The sequence below is a fragment of the Periplaneta americana genome, chromosome 4 (assembly GCF_040183065.1).
Source record: "Periplaneta americana isolate PAMFEO1 chromosome 4, P.americana_PAMFEO1_priV1, whole genome shotgun sequence".
NCBI lineage: Eukaryota > Metazoa > Arthropoda > Insecta > Blattodea > Blattidae > Periplaneta > Periplaneta americana.
The window spans coordinates 197,493,431-197,520,045 of record NC_091120.1 but is presented as its reverse complement, the minus strand read 5'-3'; the positions used below and the strand labels follow the sequence as shown (position 1 = coordinate 197,520,045).

At 35.3% G+C, this 26,615-nt stretch overlaps 1 protein-coding gene across 1 annotated transcript; it reads left to right on the top strand.

The window, feature by feature from the left end:
* The first annotated feature begins 59 nt into the window (after window positions 1-59).
* Usp39 (ubiquitin specific protease 39) lies at window positions 60-23,941 on the top strand. The gene is made up of 11 exons (XM_069824566.1): window positions 60-354; window positions 671-826; window positions 5,747-5,860; window positions 8,904-9,079; window positions 12,088-12,313; window positions 13,702-13,988; window positions 16,134-16,262; window positions 19,297-19,358; window positions 20,433-20,568; window positions 21,763-21,849; window positions 23,688-23,941. The coding sequence occupies exons 1-11, from the start codon at window positions 255-257 to the stop codon at window positions 23,724-23,726; spliced, it is 1,512 nt and encodes a 503-aa protein (XP_069680667.1). The 5' UTR covers window positions 60-254; the 3' UTR covers window positions 23,727-23,941.
* Window positions 23,942-26,615: the final 2,674 nt, after the last annotated feature.

Below are 26,615 nucleotides of genomic sequence, written 5' to 3'. Positions count from 1 at the left end.
TTTTGCACTTAGGAAATTTTATAAAAGTTATGTTTTCCACTGCTAAATTCAATCAAGAAGACCAAAAAGTATAAGTTGAAAAGATCTATGAACAATTTAGTTTCGCTATTGGTAATGCGAGTTATCTTTCGATATCTCGTAAATGTTACTATAGCATGACGACGAAAACTACCACTTAATCAAAAGTGTTGGTGTGTGTTTGTATTCGGGTTTAATATGAATAATCTTGTATATTGTACTTAACGAAAACAAGAATGGCTACTAGAAAACCTTTAAAAACAGCTCTGAAATCTGGAGGCTTGAAGAGAAAACTTGAAGACATTGATCCAATAGATGAGATTGATGAACCAAGAAGTAAGATTTTCTGTCATTGAATACTGGGAAAATTTCAGTATACGGATTTCTCACCTACAGTTACAATTGTAACCTCTTAAAAAAACTAAAAAGAGCAGATTTGTCTGCGTTTGTCGAATGCGCATCATGCTTACGACAAGGCCCTTTTCAGTGCCAATAATTTATTTTGTGTGCACAAGGTTAGAATTTTGAAGAGGGAAAGGAAGGAATTCGTGTTCTCAAATTTATCCAACTTTCCAATTTGTCTCGCATAAAACATCTAAAAAATTGAATAGATCCAATAGAGTAGTCAAATATACATTTATGTTTGTTTCAGTTCCAAGAAAGGAGGGAATGAAGACCTATCGTTTGTGCCCATATCTTGATACAATCAACAGGCAGGTGTTAGATTTTGACTTTGAGAAGCTGTGTTCAGTTTCTCTTTCTAGAATCAATGTGTATGCGTGCCTTGTTTGTGGAAAGTATTTTCAAGGTTTGTAACAATTTTTTTCCGTAATGGGACTTCAATGTGGTAACCATATGAACCAGTTCAATCATCTTTATGAATTATACGCCTAAACTATATTTACAGTCAAAAAACTATCTAAAACACTTAACGATGGTGGTAACCACTAGAATACAGGTGAGTAAACACTAAGTTTGTTTCTGCAGCAGTTTCCAATTGTCATGAGCATCGATTTTACTGTTCGTGCAGCAATAACTTCAAACTCTGACTAGGCCTACATGCTGATTAAATCAGGCGTTCTTGCAGCATATCAAACCGTCACCAACCATTTCCTGATGTTCAGAAAAACTTGCGGATCAAGCGCAAAGCAATCTGAAACAATATTAACGCATGTGCATTAAGAACATTGTGCTTTACTTTTATCCACTGGACTGGCACACACGTAGGCCTACTTTTTACATTAATTTTTATGTTTCCATTCTTTTTATATTGGTTATTAAAATATAATGTGAAATTTAATTACAGCTTCAATATACTGGATTAGTAAATTATTTTACAATACACGAGCGTTTGTATAGGATGGTTGAAATTAATTTCATTTCAAACCAATCGTCTCGCTGATCATGCACAGTTGTTGAAGTTGTAACAGTTTTCAAACAGTTATTGCCAAACCATCACAAACTCGCTGCAGAAATAATCCTTTTTTCTAGCATTAGTGACCATGTTGTGTCGAGCCATGAACGAAACGGGAGAGAAACAAGTGAAGATCAGTAAAGATGACTGCTGTATTTTCTGAATAGATGTTTTTGCAAAATATCACTTGAAATGAGCACAGTAAGTTAATGTGTTTGATCTGCGAATAAAGACGAGTATTTTCCGTGAACCAAAAAATTGTACTTGCAAAAAAGAATTATTTTGCCCGGAATTATTACTTCACAAACTTCTCTGTATAGTTGGCCTTGATTTCTCGCAATGTTACAGCACGGTTTGTAGCTGCTTACCTGTATTCTAGTTGTTTCAACAATTAATTTATTTTGGTTGGGTAATAATTTTGTATTTATTTATTTCTATTTCTCAACGGAGAAAAATTCTCTCCGCTAGGCCACTAAAGGGAACCCAAGAGGTGGAACTTAAACTGAGAGGTTTCAATCCAACATCGGGATGGGAATCTGGTGTGGCTTAGTGGATAGAGCATCAGCACGGAGAGCTGAAAACCCTGGTTCAAATCCCGATGCCAGAGAGAATTTTTCTCCGTTCCATTACTCTTTCATCATATGATGACGCAGAATATCTGCACGCAAATATCATATGTACTTTGGTACATCGTAATAATAAGATATGATATGCGAATAATCACTTAGGGCCGATTGTATAAACCATTTAATCCTAGATCAGAGGTTAAGTTGATTCTCCTTCTAGCTGAACTTGAAATTTTGTGTCTAATCTGAGATTAATTTGTCTTAAACTAAAGTCAACTTTGACTGAAGAAATTTCTCCAATTAAGTTAGATGATCCAAGTTCAGTTATTTATTTTCTGTTTGAAATATACGAGTGGCAGATTGTGCAAAAAGAATAACCATTATTATTAATATTAATAGATATGATACGTACATTTATATATATATATATATATATATATATATATATATATATATATATATATATATTTTTTTTTTTTTTTTTTCAATTTCTTGTCTTAATACACAAGCATTCTTATATTTTATAAGGCTTTATCATGTTCAGCAGTATCAAATAACTTAACCCATAATTATATTATGTTTATAACAACCATTAATTATTATTAATGGATATGATAGATACATTAATTTTCAATGAACTGTATTACTAAACGAAAATTGTCGTTTTATAAAGCTTTATTATGTTTAGCAGTATCAAACACTATAACATGATAACAATTTGGAGGACGGTCAACCTTCTTCTTATTGTCCGCCATTATTTACAATGCACAAAACAAACCAGTGTCTCCAACAGAGTGTACAGGAAGTTGCCAAAGTAATTGGAGAGTCGCTAGATTTCTCATTATCAACAAAGAAAGATTAAATTTTGTCACTATGGGGTGCTAGAAAGGTCGCTAAATCCCTATTTAAGCAATATAAAAGTTAAAAGAAATTGTCGTTGAAAGAGAGTTAAAGTCGCTACATTGGCAACACTGAACAAACCTGTACAACATGGCCCGTGCATCACATACTTCACCTGTTTATGCGATGTTGCCATATCCTTTTCACGTGAACTTAGATTGCATCTGAACCTAGGTAATTTGATTGCAGAAAAGTTTTATGCAATAGAAGAAGTGTCTGAACTCGGTTCACTTTCCGATCTTCGATGAAAGTTGATCTTTAGTCAGGGAGTTTTATACAATTGGGCCTTAGTGTTTTAAGATGGCACTTATTCCGTCGGATCCCGGCCACTTAGTCACTCATAACAAGGGCACCTCTGCACATGTGTGTGGACATGGTCCCACTGTCATATATCTATGACGCGGTGCGTGAGGGGAGGCCACTAGAGGGAACCCAAGAGGTGGAACTTAAACTGAGAGGATTCGATCCGACATCGGGATGGGAATCTGGTGTGGCTTAGTGGATAGAGCATCAGCACGTAGAGCTGAAAACCCGGGTTCAAATCCCGGTGCAGGAAAGAATTTTTCTCTGTTCCACTCATCTTTCATCATATTGAGTTGAATTGTTACCAGCATTAAGTCCAGGCAGTGTAAGAACTTTTTTTTCTTCAGTGTAAAAAATCGAGTTGCCTACTTGTGTTGAGATAAGGGAAAGATTTGATGTTGCTAACAAACTGTTTAATTAAGCAGCATTTTATTTCATATTAAATATGGACAAAACTGTTAATCTCGAAGGGCTTAGTTTGTAAATAATGATGTAAACCTGTTCCAAATGGTTTAGGAACGAAAATATTTTAACATTTGAAACATTTATTTTATGGTTTCATATTTTGGTGAAATGTTCTTCATGATGTGCTGGTCTCGAGGCATAAACCATCCTCTGAGATGGGAAATCCCTCAACAATGAGAACAAAATACTGCTGTGAACAGAAGCATTATGTTGGTTCTGTTGTAATTTTATGTAGTATATAATATACTGTATTTACTCGTGTAATAGACGCACTTTTATTCCAATAACTTTTGGATTAAAAATCAAGGTTGTGTATTATATGTGAGGAAAAAATTTTAGGGGAAAAAATAACAACTACTTGACATCCCACGTGATAATCACAACTGGTTTCAACATCGGACCTTCAAGTAATTTTGAAAGTGATCGATTGTACGACTTCAGGAGCATCAATATATCTATCGCTTACGAGCAGTAATAATGTAAAGTGCATAATATATGAAATGAATAAAAAAGTGTAGCACATCATTTCTGTTCTATAAATTACCTCTTTGTTTTGAAAATGTAAACATGATAAGTGCATGCAACATTACTTGTATGTTTACTTACTTACAAATGGCTTTTAGAGAACCCGGAGGTTCATTGCCGCCTTCACATAAGCCCGCCATTGGTCCCTATCCTCAGAAAGATTAATCCAATCCCTAGCATCATATCTCACCTCCCTCAAATCCATTTTAATATTATATTCCCATGATTGTCTTAGCACTGGCATATTTCCTGATGCTTTAAAGATTTCCAAGATGATTCCCATTTTTAAGAAGGGCAGCAAAATGGAACCCAGTAACTATAGGCCAGTTTCGCTTATTCCTGTTTTTGCTAAAATATTTGAAACTGTAATAAAGAATCAAATTTGTGAATACTTTGAATCTAATAATATGTTTTGTAAATCTCAATATGGATCCAGATCTAATTCTGTTACAACCAAAGCTGTTATTAGTTTTATTAGTTATATTTTAGAAGGTCTTGAGGACCATAAATTCAGTTCTGCTACATTTTGTGATTTAAGTAAGGCTTTCGACTGTGTTTCGCATGATGTGGTATTAGAAAAATTACAATATTATGGTATTAGAGGTAATGAATTAAAATTATTTGTGTCTTATTTTAGTAACCGTCAGCAGCGTGTCTTCATTGATGGCAATAAATCTAAGCTCATGAATGTAAAATATGGTGTGCCTCAAGGATCAGTGTTGGGTCCTATTTTATTTTTAATAATGGTTAATGATTTGATATGCAATGTCTCTTTGTCAATTGCACTATGTTGTGTGCTCTGACTGTATAACACTGAATATACTGAATATGACTCAGCTTCCCCAAAGGTCTTTTTGCCTCAGATCTCCCAGCTAACATTCTAACATAATTATAATTCTGTACTGCATACAATTGATTGAACTGTATTATATTAGCTCACAAATTATTACTTTTTCGTATAGGCTTTATCAGAAATTAAGTAAACACAACTAGTCAAAATTTAACTCAAGGTTATTGCTGCTAGAATCTTTAGTGTATTGTAAATATTCTTAATTTACATATGTATGTCACTATTGTATTGATTAAGGCTGGTTGAGTGAAACAGAAGGCCTTATGACCTTAACTCTGCCAGCGAAAATAAAACATTTTATCCCATATGAATTTCTGGATTCACCTGCAACATTACGATTGTATTTCCACAGGTAACAATTGAAAATCTTAATGCGTACATAATGCTGGAATTTTTTCCCCAACATATTATTCTAAAAAATTGGGTGCGTACATTTTGTGATGGCGTCTATTACGGGAGTAAATATGGTACTTTTTTGTGTCAGTGTAGAAAGGAATTATTGAAATGGATCTGTGGGTTTTCCACAGAGAACTTGTCTTTGTCTCATACTTGATGTTGCACTCAAAGATCTTCTTAATTAACTAAGAATCTCTGCTGTTATTGCAGTGAAATGCTTTGGTCCAATACAGATAAATGTTATGTTTATTAATAAATTAATTATTTCATGTGAAATAAATTATAATACATTTTTATTGTTGTCTGCAGGTAGGGGAAATAACACACACGCATACACTCACAGTGTAGGAGAAAGTCACCATGTATTCCTTAATCTTCACACTCTTCGGTTCTATTGCCTGCCAGATAATTATGAAATTATTGGTATGTATATTTTTATTTTACTGCATAGTACATAATTATACAGTGTGATTAAAAAATCTGGCGACATATACAAACTCAGTTATTAGTGCAGATAGCGAAAAATGAAAAAAGGGGAAAGTTGTTGGAAATATGTAATCTTGAATCTAACGTGTTTGAATTTTAAACATAGAATACACTGTTGAGGCTGCACACTAGTCCCAATGCTGCCAAATTAGTGGTTTTCCCGCTAGTTCTACCAGATTTTAGATATGTATACTTGTTTTTTTGAAAGATGGGACATGACAGGAGCGTTGCGATCGGAAAAACAACTGAATGTCACATAGTGTGGTAGGCCTGTTGCTATGGTAACAACGGTCGAGTTGCCAAACTTACCGTTTCCAAGTTGTGAGTGCTTAATTAGCTTAATAGCTCTCTTCGCGACATTTATTGTGCACACAAGGTTAGCATTGGTACGTTTCGTCTTTGATTCTCTGTCGAATTTTGTATTGTTTTCTTACCTTCGCGTCAATTGTCAATGAATGTTTTAACATCAGCCGTTTTAACGTCAATTGCTAGCTTCCATCAGCTGGCAGCCTGGTAGTCCATATTGGCAACATAGCACTGTAGTTCCAAGCTCGGCCGCTTAACTGTTATGTCCCATCTTTAAAAAAAACAAGTATAGCATATTGAGTAAATTACGAAATAATGACGATAATTAGCAGTGTTGCCAATACACATTGACATAACATCAGGTATACCACAGGGATCGGTACTCGGACCATTGTTGTTCACAATATATGTCAATGATATTACATCTCTTGTAAGGCATTGTAACTATCACTTGTATGCTGACGACCTTCAATGCTACATCTCTTCCCGCTTAGACCGAGTAAATGACGCTATAGATAAATTGAACAAAGACATTGACTCGATTGTGACATGGACAAAGAAACTCCGTCTTAAAATCAATCCTGGAAAGACACAAGCAATTATATTAGGACACAAACGGCAAACCGACGCTGTAAAACACCTCGACATTTCCCCTGTTAAGTAAGTACAGTGCATATCCCTTTCAGTTCTTCAGTAAAAAATCTTGGCATTCACATGGATAATAATCTCAACTGGGACATGCAAATCACAGAAACCTGCAGAAAAGTATATTCTATTATCCATGTGCTAAAAAGGATAAATGTTCATCTCCCCTCTTGCTTAAAAAAGTCCCTTGTGCAGACACTTGCATTTCCCTATTTCGACTATGCGGACATTTTACTGACTGACCTCTCCAGCGACAACAAAATGAAACTTCAACGTGCTCATAATTTGTGTGTACGTTTTGTAAGCAATGTTCGTAAATATGATCATATTACCCCATCCCTGGAAGCAATAGGTTGGCTTAAACTAGATAAGAAAAGAAATTTACATTCACTTCTCTTTCTCTTCGAAATCTTGAACTCTTCTATTCCTTCGTACCTGTCGTCTCGCTTCACTTACCTTTCTTCCCACCATAATCTGAACACACGCTCTCGTCATGAAACAATACTAACAATACCATCCCATCGCACCTCCTCATACTCATCTTCTTTCACAATAGCCCTGCCAAGACTCTGGAATTCGCTACCTGCTAGCATCAGGGACTGTCGAAATAAAATTGAATTCAAACGAAAACTTACTAGGCACTTGGTCAGTAATTGATTACTTGTAAATAGTTTCTTTAATCTATCACAAAATATTTCAATATTCAGTAATTTCATCACTATACAATTTTGATATTCTAGATTTAATTTGTAATTCAGTAAATATAAAATATTCTTTGTTTCTCTATGATAAATTATCTAGCTTTAATTATTCAGGTAATCTTTTCGTACTTTGATTTTATTGTAATTGTAAATTTAATACTAATTGTAATATTATTTGTAATTGTAATTGTAAATTTAATACTAATTGTAATTTTATTGTTGATATTGTAGTTGGAATCTCCTGGTAGAGGGGCAGAGAAGGCCTGACGGCCTTATCTCTACCAGGTTAAATAAATAAATACTACATTCAGGGAAAACCGCCAAGCAAGAATGAAATTCCCTTGAATTTTTACTCTTTCAATGTAAATGTTTCTTTGTACTGTGAGAAGTTAAATCACCGCTAAATTCTGCATATAAACTATTTTTCTCCATTTATTGGGAAGCAAGAAGTAAAATGGGTTAAATGATCCCAAATTGCGGCCATTGGAGAAAACAACAATAACTATTTTTCTCCATTAAATAATACGTAGACAAATCTAAAAATATTACAACAGATGGTGCCTCCCTTGACCCCTGCCTAGGAACAATATCGTGTCCTTATCTTTGTCCGTGTCCGAGAGTATCAAGACATACTCTCTGGTGCTAAATGTTATGTTTTATTTAACGACACTCACAACTGCAGACGTTATATCAGCGTCTGCCAGATGTGCCAGAATTTTGTCCCACAGGAGTTCTTTTACATGCCAGTAAATGTACTGACATGAGCCTGTCGCATGTAAGCACACTTAAATGCCATCGATCTGGCCCGGGATCGAACCCGCAACCTTGGGCATAGAAGGCCAGCGCTATACCAACTTGCCAACCAGGTCGACCTCTCTGGTGCACTTGGTTGTAACATACAAAGGCAAAGATGAATCTTGCACATGCACAATTTACAGTATGGCATACTCCACAAAAACTAAGTTCCCATCTTTGTGCTGAAGAATGAAACAAAATCTGAAAAAAATGATTCAATTGAAAAAAAAAACTCATTCTTCGAAATCGCTTGTATTTCACTGAAAATATAATATTGATCGCTGTAATATCGATTTATAGAATTTTTCGCGATAATGATATTGAGTTCAAAGGGTTACAATTATGATGAGATGTAAAGAAAACTGAAAAAAGGAGCAGAAAATGTGCTTCTTACCTTTTTAGTTTTTATCACAATTGCAATGTTTTCAATCCTCTATGTATCTTTAATGGACAATAACATTTTCATGATTTGGGAAAAGGAACTTTGATTATTTACATTTTCAGTGCATATTGTGATTCTATATTATTTTCAGATTCGTCTCTGGATGATATCAAATACGTTCTTAACCCTACATTTACGTCTGAGCAGATATCTTCAATGGATTCCAGTGATAAACTGTCTCGGGCAATTGATGGCACCATGTATCTTCCTGGAATAGTGGGACTTAACAATATTAAGGCAAATGACTATTGCAACGTTATTCTGCAGGTAGGAATTTAATTTATTTTACTAGAATTACCATTAAAAGTGAAATATTGTAGTTAATGCTATGATATGAGTATTTGTCAGTGATATACATACTCCCACATGAAAAATCCACTGATCGTCTTGACATTGTTACTTGCGTTTTCGTTTTTAAACTCAAAAACTGAAGATAGATAGGTTCAAGAAAAAGTATTTGGCATAAAAAACCATTCAGAGAGAGTATGTTTCATTATTATGAAAGCAAATAACTTTTAAAATGACTGGTAGGCCTATTCTTCATTGAAAGGAAATGTGAAAAATTTTTATTTGAACTTCTAATGAACTTAGTTTACAGCATTTGCTGCACAAGTATTTTGTAATTCGAATTTGTAAGTGCTATGTTAAACATAAATAAAGAGAAACATTGGGTACCGTAAAGTGGGGTGACTTTGAACGCCGAGGTGACTTTGAACAGTAATTTTGCGCCTTTCTAAATTAAATGCTGTACCCAATTGCGAAAGAACTGAATTAGTTTATTGAAAACTTAAACAGTTTTATCCCAATTAGGTACAGCATTTAATTTAGAAAGGCGCATAATTACTGTTCAAAGTCACCTCGGCGTTCAAAGTCACCCCGGTGTTCAAAGTCACCCCTCTTTACGGTATTTAGGTACATTTTGAGTTTTTACTGGTTATGAAGTCAAGTGTGTTATTTTCTGTTCGATTCATTGATTCACCTAACTATACCGAGCATTGTGTTTACACTCTGCTTATTTTCTTCCTTTCCCCTTCTGCTTTCGTATATTAGACATTTTCATATGAAATCGGTCAGTAAAAAACCTCGAATTTTTTTATGCTCTAATTTTTTCCCTACTTATACAAAGTGATGAAGGGAGTGCATTTTCAAAAATATACTATCGAAAGTCAAACGATTTTCGTATTATTGAGCGACAAATTTAGCGTATTTTATAAAAACAAGCCTCTTTCAGCGCTCAGAACTCTGGAACCATTTACTGCACAACATTGAACGGGAGCTCATTTTGAAGCTGACATTTGGTAGGTTATGTTAAGAAGTAATCCTTATTTTTATTGTATACAGAGGGACAGATAATCTGATTTTACTTACTTTTAGGCTTTTTGGCCATTTGTAAAAATGTAAAAATAATATTGAGAAAAAACCTTGCATTATTAAGAGGGATTCGGTATTGTTTGGTTAGTGGTACGGCAATAAGTTTTGAGGGTATTAAATAAATTATTTTCACACGCCTAGACTTGAACAGTGCAGTACCACACGCACTGGCCGAGAGCTGAAGATAAGCGAGCGTTGGGCGTCATTTGCTCCTGTGTTTATGAAAACCTATGATAAAGCTAGCACAGCCATGCGCTGCTAGACAACACATCACGTGTTTGTCTCCTGGCCTTGCTTGTCTTGGCTAGCTCCCGCCTCACAGTCAGCTGGTTAGTTCATGCGCATGGTATTTATTTTCTTTATTTGATATTTTCAATACTTTCTTATCAACATACCATCAGTAAAAAGTATGTGTTTGTTTGTACTTTAAATGCGGAATTTAACTATATATTTTAAAAAATTTTTTTCCTAGCCAAAGGCGTCTTAATGAGGAAAAATCTGAATTTCCTCATTTCCATAAAAAGTAAGAAAATCTGTTTATATGTCAATATAAACTTTAATTTCTCAGCATCAAAATAGGCAAAAACGTATTACGGCGAACGCCAGTAGGGGAAGTTATCCCCACCCGCGCCTCTCGGCACCTCGCTCGCCTGCTCTCTCTCTCTCTACTGTCTCTCTCTACTATATGTCCCGCTTCGATGGATCACTGCCTACCACATTGTAATACGCATTAGACAATACATATTAGACAACTGTCCACAACCACAATGCAATACGCATTAGACAATATGCATTAGACAACTGTCCACAACCACAATGCAATACGCATTAGACAGTACGCATTAGACAACTGTCCACAACATGTACTGACACAACACAACACAATGTAATGTGGTTTTCATTAAACAACACTCACCTGTTAACTTTGCACGTCCTCGAAGTAACACAATAGTCTTTTTTTTTCCCACAGGTTGGACACTCGTAATGAGTACACGTCTTCGGTACGGATCATCACTACACGTGGTTACGTCTGTACACTAAGTTGGACACGGACACAATGAAGCCACCCCCGTAGTCAACCCCTACCAAGCGACATTCACAAGCCCACCAGTTTCTACCCACGCTATTCGGTCATTGTCCCCTTCTACAATACATTGTGGCAGTTCCCTTAAACTTAAATAGATTCATTTTCCCTTCTATCGCCAACTCGCCTCGGTAGTCGAGAGGTCTAAAGCGTGAACTAAAAGCGTGCGTTTAGGTTTAGGTACGAACTTAATCGGATCGAATCTCCCCTCCTGCGAAGTCGTAAGAAAAAGAAAAAGAGAGAGACATGAAGCTAGGAACAGAGAAGGAGAGAGAGAGAGAGAGAGAGAGAGACTGACAGGATGAAGTTCCTCTTTTGCTTAGTAGATGTCGTTACTCTTTTTGTTCCACTTTCCTACACTACATGTCACCCCACCCTAAACCCCTATTTCCACTCTTTCCCGCTAGGGTGTGTGGTGAGCTTGTAGGGGAAAAGTGGAAAGGGGACGTGGGCGGAGCTTTGCGTTCGCCGTATTACGTTTTTCCCCAAAATAAACCATGATTTTGATCATTGGGTGAAAGGGTTTCGGAGCTACAACAGTTCAAAGTTGCAAATTTTATGAAAATACGATAAATTTAAATATTTTAAATTTAAACACTATGAAGTTCTGAGGCTTCAATCTTTGCACAAAGCATTGTATCACAGTTCTCTACATACAAAAAAAGTTTCATTGTATTTAGAAATTGTAAGGCCAATTGTCTCTATATTTTGGTCGATTTGAGATGGAATAGCTCGTATAGTCTATTTTGTCGTAAACTTGAAAGTTTCAGTGTATTTTCTGCTAGATCTGGTTATGGATACTTCATGATGTTTATTACAGGCATTATCACATGTGACTCCTTTAAGAAATTATTTCCTCCGTGAGATAAATTACGCACGTGTGAAGAGGCCTCCAGGTGACAGCTCATTTCTGCTAGTTCAGCGCTTCGGAGAACTGATGAGGAAACTGTGGAACCCGCGCAACTTCAAGGCGCATGTCTCTCCTCATGAAATGCTGCAAGCTGTCGTACTATGGAGCAGAAAGAAGTTCCAGTTCACCGAACAAGGTACGCAACTTCTTACAGCCATTATCTGTTAATCCAACACTTCTGAAGCTTTAAATAAGTCCAGAAATTCTGCAGAAGACTACAAACTCTCGAGCTGTTATAATAGATATTTATAAATCCTTCTTTATATACTCTCATTTGCCTCTTTGTCTGATTATATGGTTCTTTTCAATATTAAATTTGGCTCTGATTGACTGGACGGTGTGACTTTTGGTGTTCGAAATAAGTACTTTAGTAGCAAGCCTCATCCAGATCTCAGATGTTCTTTAAACTGTCAGATGATATCCTGTTTAATTTCAATAAAATAAAAAAAAGAAGAAATACCAATCTATATCACAGACACACTCATTGCTAAAACTCCAGTTGTGAACGAAATTCCTCCATTCTTATTGAAGTTGCAATATAATATGGATATACAGTGTCACTTAACCCAGGTACAGTATCTGTTATTCCGTAATATGGGATACAATTTGTAGGCAGATTTAATCGATTTTCGGTTTAACGAAATTTCACTATACTTCCTTACTTACTGGCTTTTAAGGAACCCGGAGGTTCATTGCCGCCCTCACATAAGCCTGCTATTGGCCCCTATCCTGAGCAAGATTAATCCATTCTCTATCATCATATCCCACCTCCCTCAAATCCATTTTAATATTATCTTCCCATCTACGTCTCGGCCTCCCTAAAGGCCTTTTTCCCTTCAGCCTCCCAACTAACACTCTATATGCATTTCTGGATTCGCCCATACGTGCTACATGTCCTGCCCATTTCAAACGGCTGGATTTAATGTTCCTAATTATGTCAGGTGAAGAATATAATGCGTGCAGTTCTGTGTTGTGTAACTTTCTCCATTCTCCTGTAACTGCATCCCTCTTAGCCCCAAATATTTTCCTAAGTGCCTTATTCTTAAACACCCTTAATCTCTGTTCCTCTCTCAAAGTGAGAGTCCAAGTTTCACAACCATAAAGGACAACCAGTAATATAACTGTTTTATAAATTCCAACTTTCAGATTTTTTGACAGCAGACTGGATGGAAATTTCACTTTAACGAAAGTAATTACAATACCCCTTGAGTTCATTATACTGGCATTTCATTGTAGAATGAAAGAAAACTAATAAACTGTAACTTTATCTCTAAGTTCTAAGTTTTTAGTACCACACACGTCTGGTTCACTTCCATTCTTCCTCTTCTTCACACTCCTCTTCTTCTCTAACAGCCTCATCTTCTGAACTGGAACTTTCTGCACCTTGACCATCCTTCCACAAAATGTCATCCTCACTGCCATCCATGTTATTGGAAATACAACAGTGTTTAAAACCTCAACGTATACTAATATAAATAATAATAATATTTTATTTATTTTCTACGTGCTTTTAATTTGTTGCAGGTGATCCAATTGACTTCCTGTCCTGGTTCCTGAATGCCCTTCACATTGCTCTGAATGGCACCAAGAAACGAGACTCTTCCATTGTGTACCGCTCATTCCTAGGCTCTATGAGAATCTACACTCGTAAAATTCCACCCATTGAGCTCGAAGAGGAGCAGAAAGAGGCCCTGCTACTCATGGATGAGTACCAAGAAAAAGTGACAGAGTCTCCATTTCTGTACTTGACCTGCGATCTCCCTCCACCTCCTCTGTTCAAGGATGAATTTCGAGAGAACATCATTCCACAGGTATCAATGACAGTGAATTTGGATTATTTTTGTACTTAATGAGATATAAGCCTTTTTCTGGGTACTCTAGTTCCTCTGTGATGTCCTAAAAATTCTCCATTATCATCATCATCCATTATGAACAATGTAGACCCATTACCTGTGTTGCAGTCTGGATAGTTTCTGACGAACTAAGTGATCTATGCTTCTTGGCACTGGCAACATTGATGAGCAATGTTTGTAGAGTTGGGGTAAATAATAGCAAGTTAAGGACCGACCGTGCTATTGTACAAAATGAAGAGAAATCTTTATATTATTAAAGTAACATAATAACTAGAGCTCTGATATATGCACTTAAAACTTTAAAAATAGCCAGGAAAAAAGCACTAAACATCCAAAATAGTTACTAAAATGTGAACTGAAATAAAAAATTTACATAGTGTATGTGTGTGTGTGTGTGTGTGTGTGTGTGTGTGTGTGTGTGTGTGTGTGTGTGTGTGTGTGTATATATATATATATATATATATATATATATATATATATATATATGTATATCTTCTTCTGCCTGACGAGTGTTAGGCCACAAGGCCTGTTACGGTCTCACATAAAATTTGCACGCCATCTCTTAGCAGGACGACCCACAGATCTTTGGCCATGTGGTACATAATCATAAATTGCCTTTGGGAGTCTACTATTACTCATTCTTTCCAAATGATGTTTCCAATTAGACTGAAATTGACCAGTGTAATCTAAAACTGGTTGAGTTTGTAGTTCCTTTAAAATTTCACAATTTCTTTTCAGATCCCATTTAGTATAGCCCGCTGTTCTTCTGTGTGTATATATAATAATTACAAATGTTTTCATTTATTTTGCATTTTTAATATGAGCAGTTGCGTTTTATGTTCTTCTAAATGCCATATTTTTTTGTGAAAAAATAAAGCCAAACTATTGCTCCAACTACTAATCTAAATCTTAATAAAAATAACAGAATTATTCAATCGATTTCCTTAAAAAGAACCACGTAATCAATAAATGGATTAAATTCCCTTGTTAAATTGTACTTACCTGAATTTTTAAGCCATAAAAAGATATAAAACTCCGAACTTTAATTTCCTTTAAATGTAAATTAGAAAAATATCTTATGATGAGTTGCCAGACCTAACGCGTTGCAAATATTTAATAGAATGTGTTCAACTGTATTTATTTTTATTTTTTATTTTCTTTTTTTGTTCCTTATTTTTATTGTATAATCATGTAAATTGTGTTTATTTATCACTTAACGCCAATATGTATCCCACTGTGTTGTTTTTTTATTAATCTATTTTTGTGTACATTTTATTCAATTGTCGCTTTCTGGTTTAATTATGTAAATCCTACTTAATTGTAATCTAATACTAATATGTATACCAATGTGTTTATATTTATTTTTACTGTGTACATTTTTTTATTGAATTATCGGCTTCTGTTTTTATGTGATTCGTATTTGATTCTAACAACATTAATATGTATTCCACTATGTTTATTTTTATTTTATGAGGTAAATTTTTATGTAACTACCTCTTTTGATCTCATTATGTACCTAAATTGTATCAGTATGTAATTACTTAATTCTGATCCAGTTTTATTTTCAACTATGTAAGCAAGTTTTAATCCTGGTTGAGTGTAAGAGAAGGCCTTACGGCCTTAACTCAGCCAGGTTAAATAAAGCCATTATTATTATTATTATTATTATTATTATTATTATTATTATTATTATTATTATTATTATAACTGAAGTAAAATTATAAAATTTACAACTCAGTTTTTCTATCTTAATTTTATGTGGATGGATAGTGAGAAAGAATGCAAACTTGATTATTGCTTAAAATGTCGAGAGGGAAAAAATTTTAATTAATAAAATATTCTGCCTCTACATGATTAATGCTTGCATGAACTGATGGTGTCGCTATTTTATATTTCATAGTCAAACATGTAGTACAATTTACCTCTTTTTTTTTCGAAAGGCTCACCCATCCAAGATTATTAAAATAGAGGCCCACTAGTGTATGGAAAATACACAGCAAAGCGTCTACCTGATAAAAATTCATTTGCCATGGTTGGAAATTTCTTCAGTCTACAGATTGTCTGTATTCCTTTCGGTTATTTGATACTGCTTTTATGTTTCAGGTAAACCTGTACACCCTTCTACAGAAATTCAATGCACAAACTGAAAAAGAATACAAAACGTACAAAGAGAATTTTATGAAGAGATTTGAAATCACAGATTTGCCGCCATATCTAATCCTCTACATTAAGGTTGGTATTAATGTGTTTTAAATAATGGTTAAACTTACTTCGTTAAGTATATCAGTAAATCTGTAAAAATATTTCGGGTATAATATTGAATATTTTAGTGATTGTTTTTATCGATTTTGTTAAGAAAAGAGTATCTGTCTCCCATTTTTAATTATGTGTGTAATTAGTGAAAACTGTAATGTTCTATATATGCTACTCTATTTGTAACACTTTCCATAACAACAAAGTGGAGAACTTATGTTCCAGCTTAGTAATCAGTCACTTTGTATTACGCATTCATATATTTAACAGTAATGTAGGTAGGTATCTAATTCTCTTGATTGAACAATTGAGTTATTTTTTCTCTTGCTTCCCAGTATTTAGATGTAAGACTTGTATTTTTTTGAAGTGCCTCACAGTGCGTTAAATGATTCATATCCATGTCTTCTTGAGAACACAATACACAATTTGGAAGTAAACGGGATGCCAACCCTATGTAAATGTTTACCTAGACAACCTTGACCTGTAAGAGATCTGATTTATGTGGTAGATCAGAAATTACATCATATCTTTCTAGTAAATTTTTCCAGTGGGAATTTTCTGTAGTGTTTAATATTTGGACATTATAATTATTTTTAATAACCTTTTTAATTGAATAAAATGAAAAATTATAGTTTTGTTGTTGTTCAATTTTAGTGTCTTTCTGTGCTGGAATGTTGGCTCTCTCATTTACCGCTTATACCATAATGTGCAGGAATCAACTGAAGAACTATGATTTTATTTAAACTTTGAATTTGTTTAATCATTGAATGGATTTCTTTTATTTTTTCCATTTGTGATTGATTTGTTGATACTATTGATTGTATTGCGGCTGTAGAGTCACTTGATATGACTATATTCTTGCAGTGATGAATCCAAAAAAAAAAAAAAAAAGAATAATTTTTGATGGGTTGTTGTTGTTGTTTTCTAATGCCAGGCGTTTGACAAAAAAACCATTTGACTTCTTGCACTCCAATATTTTTCAAAGACATTACCATGGTCAGCCACTGAAGCACAGATTTTGAGGTGTTCAGAATCCATTTCTTGGTTTGAGTTGCACAATGGGCAGTTAGGGGACTGATATATTCCAATTCTATGCAGGTGTTTGGCCAAACAATCATGGCCTGTTGCCAATCTAAATGCAGCTACAGGCGATTTTTGTGGTAAATCGGGAATTAACTGTGGATTATGATTCAGAGAGTTTCTTTTTTTCCCTTGAGATTGTGTAAATAGCTTCAGCTTCTCCATCAAAATTTGTGGTATTTTTCCCCACATTCTTATAGAAGGAAAAGAATTCACTCTGCTCCAGCTCCTTCCTCTGGGTCCATGAGAGAATCATCTGTGTATAAGTCCGATTACTTAATGGATATGTTTTATGCAGAATTCCCAGTGTTACAATTTTTGCTTCTTGAGAAGAAATATCATTCTTGTTAAAGATGTTGTCTAAGCATAGGTTGTGTTGTACATGTATGTGATCAAATCAGGTTATTAATAGGTAGAAAATTCTCCTTTTGTTTAGCTATTCCTAGAGTTTCATTCAATTTTAGGACTTCTTGTAAGAAAGTTTTCTGGGTATTTAGCCTCTATTTACAATGTTCATATTTGTTCCATTTTTTCAGAATCTGAAAGTCTTGTTAATTCTTCATAAGTCAATAGTCTCTAGTTTTAATATAATTGGTTTGTTGGCTGTTATAGCTTGTAATTATATAACTGGTGTAGTTTTAACCTGTTATCAGACATAAAACTAAATTCTGAGTGTGTTCAAGTAATTTTATATTTATTTTAGATGATGTTACTAAAATTTCACGACAACATTTTAAAACCAGTTTTATGTACGAGGGTCTTTCATAGGTCATGGCAACTATGTTATATCTTCTGAATAACAGAAAATGTGGATAGTTCAGTATATACGTTTGAAAACCTGTTGTACACTGTACAATATGCCACCGTCAGATTGCGTCTGTGTGCATTGATGGGTAGTTGACAGCACATGCAAAAGTTAGTATGCTAGCGGCTTTGTTCCGAGATGGATGTAAGTTGAACAACGGTCATACATGAAAATTGCAGTTCTTTAGGGCAGAAATGCTCGTCAGTGTCATTCTCAGCTACGAGAAGCATTGGGTGGTAGTGCGTTGGAACATCCTCCCTACTCGCCTGATCTCAGTCCATGCAACTTCGATCTCATTCTGCCATTGAAGAAGCTGCTGTGTGAGAAGCAGTTTGCAAACAGGGAGGACATCTTAACAGCTTTTCGACGAGAGGTGGTACAAATAGATGAATTGCACACACCCAAAGGTATTCAACACCTGCATCATCGTTGCCAAAGATATGTGGAAGCCTTGGGGGATTATTTTGAAGGGTGCTAGCTGTGAGTAATGTACTTTGTTTCCTTTTGTGCATAATAAAACAATGATTTCTACTTAAACGTTTTCAATTTCTCTTACCATTGCCCCTTGTACCGGCGGCCGGGTAGCTCAGTTGGTAGAGCAGCTGGCTACGGACTGAAAGGTCCGGGGTTCGATCCCAGGTGGTGACAGGTTTTTTTTCTCGTTGCCAAACTTTCAGAACGGCCCCGAGGTTCACTCAGCCTCCTATAAAATTGAGTACCGGGTCTTTCCCGGGGGTAAAAGGCGGTCAGAGCGTGGTGCCGACCACACCACCTCATTCTAGTGCCGAGGTCATGGAAAGCATGGGGCTCTACCTCCATGCCCCCCAAGTGCCTTCATGGCATGTTACGGGGATACCTTTACCTTTTTTTTTGCCCCTTGTACCTTCCCCAATTTGGTACTAGCATTGTGAAGCACATTCCAGTGACCTTCAATCGCATATAGTGAATTTCTATTCCTGCAGCTTTATTGGTTGATATAATACAGTTGTCATGACTTACAAAGTGACCCTCGTAGCTGTAATGTTTGGGGTTACTGAGAGGATCTGCAAAACATCTTATTTCTTACCTGGCAGTAGTAGCTGGTTTGTAGATGTACATTGATACTTATCTTTTCATTTTCTTTTTCAGAGATTCACAAAAAATACATTCTTCGTGGAGAAGAATCCTACAATTGTGAACTTCCCGGTGAAGTAAGTTTTTGTTTTCTTTTTTGTCTTTCATTTCCGTTTAAGCAGAGGTCAGCAAAAATCTCGATTATACAATCACACAAATAATACCACTCAAAATACGAGAACCAATCCATTTTCTTCGTTCCTGACACATTTCCAAAGGAGATAGCTTTGTTTAAATCATGACACTATTTTATTTATGTGTGAACAAAGACTATAGAGTTACAACTTTATTTCTGTTTCTTGTATTTCATAATAGCTGCTAGCTTGTAAGAGATTGTGGGGTTCCTAGTCATGCGATGTGGGGGGTAATGAAATTTTGCACAGAATAGCCAAAGATGCATTTACAACCTGTCCCAGAATTACGAACATAACTAGCAAGATAAAAATGTTCCTTCAGATATGGACAGATGATTGCAGAACAGTAAAAAGGATGTACACTCTCTATTATCCATAAAAGCCCGAATGATATTAAATTATTTGGAAGCTTCGTTAAATATAAATATTGCTGTCACTGCTACTTGATACTTTCTTCTTCCTCCTCTTCCTCTTCTTCTTCCTCTTCCTCTTTTCCTCTTCCTCTTCTTCCTCCTCTTCCTCTTTTCCTCTTCCTCTTCTTCTTCCTCCTCTTCCTCTCCCTCTTCTTCCTTCTCTTCCTCTTCTTCCTTCTCTTCCTCTTCCTCCTCTTCCTCTTCTTCCTCTTCTTCTTCTTCCTCCTCTTCCTCTTTTCCTCTTCCTCTTCTTCCTCCTCTTCCTCTTCTTCATCTTCCTCTTCCTCTTCTTCCTCCTCTTCCTCCTCCTCTTCCTCCTCTTCCTCTTCTTCCCCTCTTCCTCTTCTTCTTCCTCTTCCTCTTCTTCCTCCTCTTCCTCTTCCTCCTCTTCTTCCTCCTCCTCTTTCTCTTCTTCTTCCTCCTCTTCCTCTTCTTCTCCCTCTTCTTCCTCCTCTTCTTCTTCCTCCTCCTCCTCTTCTTCTTCTTCTTCTTCTTTCATTCGACACAAAGTTTTTCTGACAGTAAATCATGCAATATCAAATTTCCTTTGTTGATATAAGGAATTCAGTGCCTGCTCTTACATATATTATTTTCTGATTTATAGGAATGTTGATTTTGGAGATATCCTGACACCTGAAGTGAAAGAGAAATATGCGAGTACAACATACGATTTAGTAGCCAATATTGTGCATGATGGAGAACCTGGCAAAGGCACTTACCGTGTCCATGTGCTGCACAAGGTGAGACTGAATAAATATAGCATAACCTCGCTAATCCGATAATTCGGGTCCAAACCTGTTCAGATTAGCAAATGTTCGGATCATCTGAAATGTTATTCCCATATATATTACTTTGTTCATAATTCTGGGCATTTCGAGGACAAAATGCCAAGTTTTTCTTTGTAATAAAAAAAATTAAGATTTTTTTTCCATGGAATTAGAGTGTGGCTGTTATTCGAGTATGTACAGTAATATTTTTTAACTCTTCATATGGTGAAGCGTGAATGTTTTTCCATTTGGATGAACCCAAACCCCACTGAAACTCGGCATTGAAAATTTCGACCCTCCCAAGTACTAACATTGTAACTCAATTTTTTATGGTTTTGAGTTATCCTAGTTAATATAGTCTTAAATTGTTTCTTTTTCTCCCAGTACTGTCATTGTAACTCTAAACCTCCCCAATTGTATGTAAAATCTTATTGTCACTCTACATATCTGTCTGTATACACTAATTTACAAGATCATTTTAAAACTTCATTTTCATCTCCAGAAAAATGTAAGAAAGTGACGGTCGATTTCTTCTTTCATCTTCATTATTCCTCATAAACAAACCATGCTTTTTTTGCCTTAAGTGATACTGTTATTTGAGGATTAGCCTTGGCAATGCTTATTATTTTCACTTTCTGTCCAGTAGTTATTTTTTTCCAATTACTTGCTATTATAACAATGCATAAACAGTATAAACTAACAAAAAACTTGGAAAAGAATCCACGCAACTCGCGAGAACAATGCAAGCAAAGCAACCACTCTGTGAAAGCAATGCAAAGCAAGACCATAAAGAACTGTAAAGAATAATGCTGCCACATTACTATCGAATATGCTGGTAGTATTGATTGTTGAAAGTTGAGTCGATACTTTGAGCTTCAGTATCGAAAAATCCACTTGAAAAGTATTCCATAAAAGTGGGACCTTCCTTAAACTGGGCGTTTCCTTAAAAGCGAAAATTAGTTACATTATTCTTATGGTAATTTGGCTAGGACTTAACAGGTTTTCTTAAAAACAGGAATGTTAAAATGGGGTTTTACCGTAAATAGCTCCACAGGTTTGTCTTATAATTTTCCTTTAAAAAATTTTAAATTCTCTGTGACATTTAATAGAATTTATACCATATTGTGAGCACTGACAGAGAGTAAAGAAGTTCTTTATGTCTTTCAGGGTAGCGGAAAATGGTACGAAATGCAGGATCTCCACGTGACAGATATTCTTCCACAGATGATCACACTCACAGAGGCGTATATACAGGTAGGATATTTGTCAAGTTTTGTTGTTATATTTAAGTCTTAAGTACCCTGAATTAATGGTAGATACTCGGAGAAATAAGTTTAAGAACTCCTTTTTTTTTTTATATATATATATCCACACTTTTCACCCCAACATTCCCATCTCTACTACCACGTGAACCAGTGGTCATCAAATCATACTGTCACGATCGTATGTAAGAAATTTCGTAAAAATTCTTGCAAGGGTTGGTGAGATGTGATGAAAATATAGTGTTGGATGAGATTTCTATTTTCTATAATATTTAATGTAGACACTTCATATTTTGTACATCCTCTTCCTTTAAGTATTCCTGCATGTAGGTTTCATTATGATCAGATTAATGATTTGTAAGTTATTGAAATTAAAAAAAAAAAAGAATCAAAATTTATATCTTTCTTACAAAATTTACGAAGTTCCATGCATGACTTTTTCTTTTACATCATCTCTGATATGGCTAGAAAATAACTAAATATCCTGAATTTTTAATTTATGTCTATAAATGGGGAGAAAATTTTAAATATGCAACTTCAAAATTTAAATTTTTGGTGACCACTAAATATGTTTTATTCTTCAATTTCGAAAGTATTTAGTTTATCAAAAAAGTGCTACTGTGTTTTGTTTAATCACGCTACAGTAGAACCTCTATTATCCGTGTTAATGAAGAGGGTGGGCTGAACGGTTAATTGAAAAAATCGGATAATCCAAACCATAAAAGATTTTCGTAAATTTAGTGAATATGCTTATGCGCTTGTAAGCTCCTCTATGGTCTTGTATTGAATACTCTAGGTAGTGGATCAGAACTTCACTGACTTAAGTCTGGTTGTTAACAACAGGTTAAGTTGCAAGGAAACTCCTTATAATGGCTATCGGAAGATAGGAAGAGTGGACGTTTCATGTAGTAGATTTACGTACCGGTACTTTATACACGTTATCCTTGATTTTTATTACATTGCATACGTTGTGATTCCACTCTCGTATTCTGAGATGTGCCACAATTTCTCGTTCCTCAAACCACTCTATTTGCACTTTTTGATACTTAGTACAACACGATTTCTTTTGACATCCGTGGAAGAAATTTTATGTAGAAGTTATACAATACGACAACTTGAACAGTAGACCATACTGTGTAAGGGCGAAGTCTTGTAATAATTCTCTCTCGAAAAAGTAACGTGCTATTATAATGTACAAAACTTCATGTGTTTCTGTAGAAAAAAAAAAGCAAGACGAAGACTGTCAGATAATCCGACAATCAGTTAATAGGATGATGGATAATCTGGGTTCTACTGTATATAGAACGTGCAGCAAAAATTTCGTGTTCTTAGCATCAAAATTATAAGAGACTTTACACTTTGAACATGACGAAATATACTTGTAACAGCTTGTAAAGTTTGTATTGAATTGAAATTCATGGGTGCAGCCATCTAAATATGACGTAATTTGTATGCTTCCAAGTGCTACAGAGTGCTGAAACTTGGTCAATATGTAAATAAGAGATTGCTGATTCATTTTTCACAGAAACAAAATTCGAAAATGCTATGTTTAATTGAAAATTACCGAAAGTTCACCCGTCCCACTCTCTTTTAAATTACAAAGACCGTCTTGACTTTGGTTCATAATACCCAATTCTTACTTCAATAAATTCATATGAAATCAACACAGCTATTATTTGGTTCTCCTATATCATGACTAAACCCCTGTCATTGTTTCCTGCTACATGGCAAAGTGAATGATACTCTTTAGTTTTTATTTCCACTTAAATATCAGCTGCGATTAAAATCATTTGTCCATTGTTTAATCACTTAACTTTCCTTTCGTTTCAGATTTACGAGTTGAAAGAAGTGAAACAAGACTCTGGATAACATTCTTTGCTATTATCAGAATGGAAGCATTAGCACACTGTGTGCATGAGGCATGCATTTTGAAACCAAATTCATCCTAGCTGTTGTCTCTTCTAACCATCATTATGAAAACAGAATTATATTTAATACTTCAAATTCAGTAATGCAGTTGAAGTGTTTTATAAAAGAAAACCTATCCATATTGGATATGAAAATAGAATATTTTATTTATGGTGCTTTGTGTGGTGTATTATAGGGAGACCTGAATCCTTAAAGAGAATCCATTCCACATACATATCACTGATGTGAAGAGGTGTAGATTGAAAACTGTCACTGCACATAAAATATTTGAAAACACAACTTTTCAAATTTTTTTTTATCTACCTTCGACATTATATGTGAAAAGATGAAGTAACAAAAGAAATCCTGATTGATGGGGCTGTTACAAATGCTGTAACTAAACTACAACTGGCCAGTCTTCGGCTCTGACATTTCTCTTGGAAAGAGAAGAGGGAACGAGAGAGAAAGGTAGTGACCAGCATTGCCAACTGTGGCGTTTTGAAGTTGTGAAAAGAACCTCGAAATTCCACTGTGAATGAAACTAGAAACATCAGGGCCGGAGAACGACCGGCTGTACTGTAGTGAAGTAATTTTAGCTGACAAGTCATAAGTTAAGACATAAAGGTATTGGACGTGATTGTAAGTTTGACATAGATGTAATGGGCTTCATTTTACATTAGACATATTGATATTCCTTCTTGGACCTTCTGTTAGACCTAAGGAATTAGACATTACATTTTTAGATGTACTGATCGCTAACCCAGGGACAGCAAATATCGAGTCTGCTGAATCCAAAATCCTATTACTTAGATCCTCATCATTTACAAGAATGGTGTATATTAACACATCCATCTGACCCCATTAGAACGCCAGGCTGGTGAGGTTAGGAGATGTTGGTGGCCAAGCAGTGATGGCCAATCCACCTGTCTGGAAATACATTGTCCAGGAATGCTCCACGAACATTAAGTGTGAAATGTGCTGGATGATATCATGCTGCAACCGCATGCATTGCCTTACCTCCAGGGGGATCTCCTCCAGTAAACGGGGCAGAGTTTCTTGGAGAAGGTGCAGATCGGTTTCGCTGTTGAGAAGTAAGATGGAACCAGCCAGAGTACCAGCTGAACAAACAGCACTCCCTATTCTAAGCTGTCTGGCCTCTTCTACCATCCCTTAATATATTTATATCTGGGACATGAGGTTACTCAACTGTGTGCAAGTGAGAGGGTGAGTATTTCTTTCTCTTCCTAAAGATTCTGTGCCAACATAACGAAAAGGGCTTTGTTGCGTAATAATTTACAAGCTAATAATATTAGTGAATTTACTTGTGATTTGTAAATTTGTAGAATACTTCTGTTGCACATTGCTAAAAAGAAAACTTACAAATTACAAGTAAAATACTAATGTTATTAGTGAATTTTACAAGATCTTGTTGCATAATTGAAACTAATATTATTAGTGTTAGTGTTTACTGATATTTTTTTTATAAGTTTGAATTCATTCATTATTACAGATTATTAGCGAGGTGACTATGTTTTTTCTTTTCAAAAACCCTTCAGTTATAGTTCAAGGGGCTGTGATGTGGCAAACTTGCAATTTGTATAATTTTTCCATCGAAAACCACTAATAATATTGGTAAGCTGATGGGTATTATTCAACAAAAATTATTAGTATTAGTAATTTGTAAATTTATCCTAATAATATTAGTAAAATCATGTAACAGGGCTCATGTAGTCCTGTCCCATAAAACTCAAATGTATCTGTTCCTTTAATTTCTTTATGCTCGACCATGCCGAAATGTAGTAATTATACACCTGGTAGCAGTCCTTTAATGCATGTCATTAAAGTACACCTACTCATTAAAGTACAGGTGTTCAGCCAATGATAAATCAGCTTACAGGTGTTCAGCCAATGACAAGTCAGCTTTGTACCATTATAAAACCGCAGTATAGATTATTCTCGGATATGCAATCGAAAGAGAATTAGCGAAAAGTCACGGAGGCTGGAAATCCAATATTGTCGCAGAAGGTTATGTTCTGTTACTATAATAATTAGAGTTAATTGTAAATAATATTCAAATAAATTCAATTTGTCATCTCGTTTTTCAATTCTAAATCAATTTTCAGGTTATACCAGAGTAATGTTCACCTTATTCTGTGCCAAGGTCAATGAAATTCGGCCTCGGAAAAAATCAATACTTTCGCGTCTGCGCATATCTCACAATTCAGGTCAGTTCGCACATAACCATAATTTTGAATACTTTCAAGTTAGAAATATGGTCGAGCATAGAAAGTCGTATGAAACTCGCCTATAATGGTAATTAAGACGCTCGTATGAAAATTATGAAACTCGCTTGCGCTCGTTTCATAAACAATCATACTTGCGTCTTTAATTACTACCATAATAGGCTCGTTGCATAATGTACTATTTTGTCTTATCATCCATTAGATCTATAATGAAACACCTGTGGAGTAACGGTCAGCACGTCTGGGCGCGAAACCAGGTGGCCCGGGTTCGATTCCCGGTCGGGGTAAGTTACCTGGTTGAGGTTTTTTCCGGGGTTTTCCCTCAACCCAATATGAGCAAATGCTGGGTAACTTTCGGTGCTGGACCCCGGACTCATTTCACCGGCATTATCATCTTCATCTCATTCACATACTAAGTAACCTAAGCTGTTGATAAAGCGTCGTAAAATAACCAACTAAAATAAAAAATCTATAATGAAAAGCAATTTTGGTTCATCAAATCGTCATCTGTCCTATCAACTTCTCGTTTTTCTCACACGTCGATATGTCTTAGATGATCTAAATATATGAATACCAAAAAAATAAATAGTCTTAAATGCATTTCAAC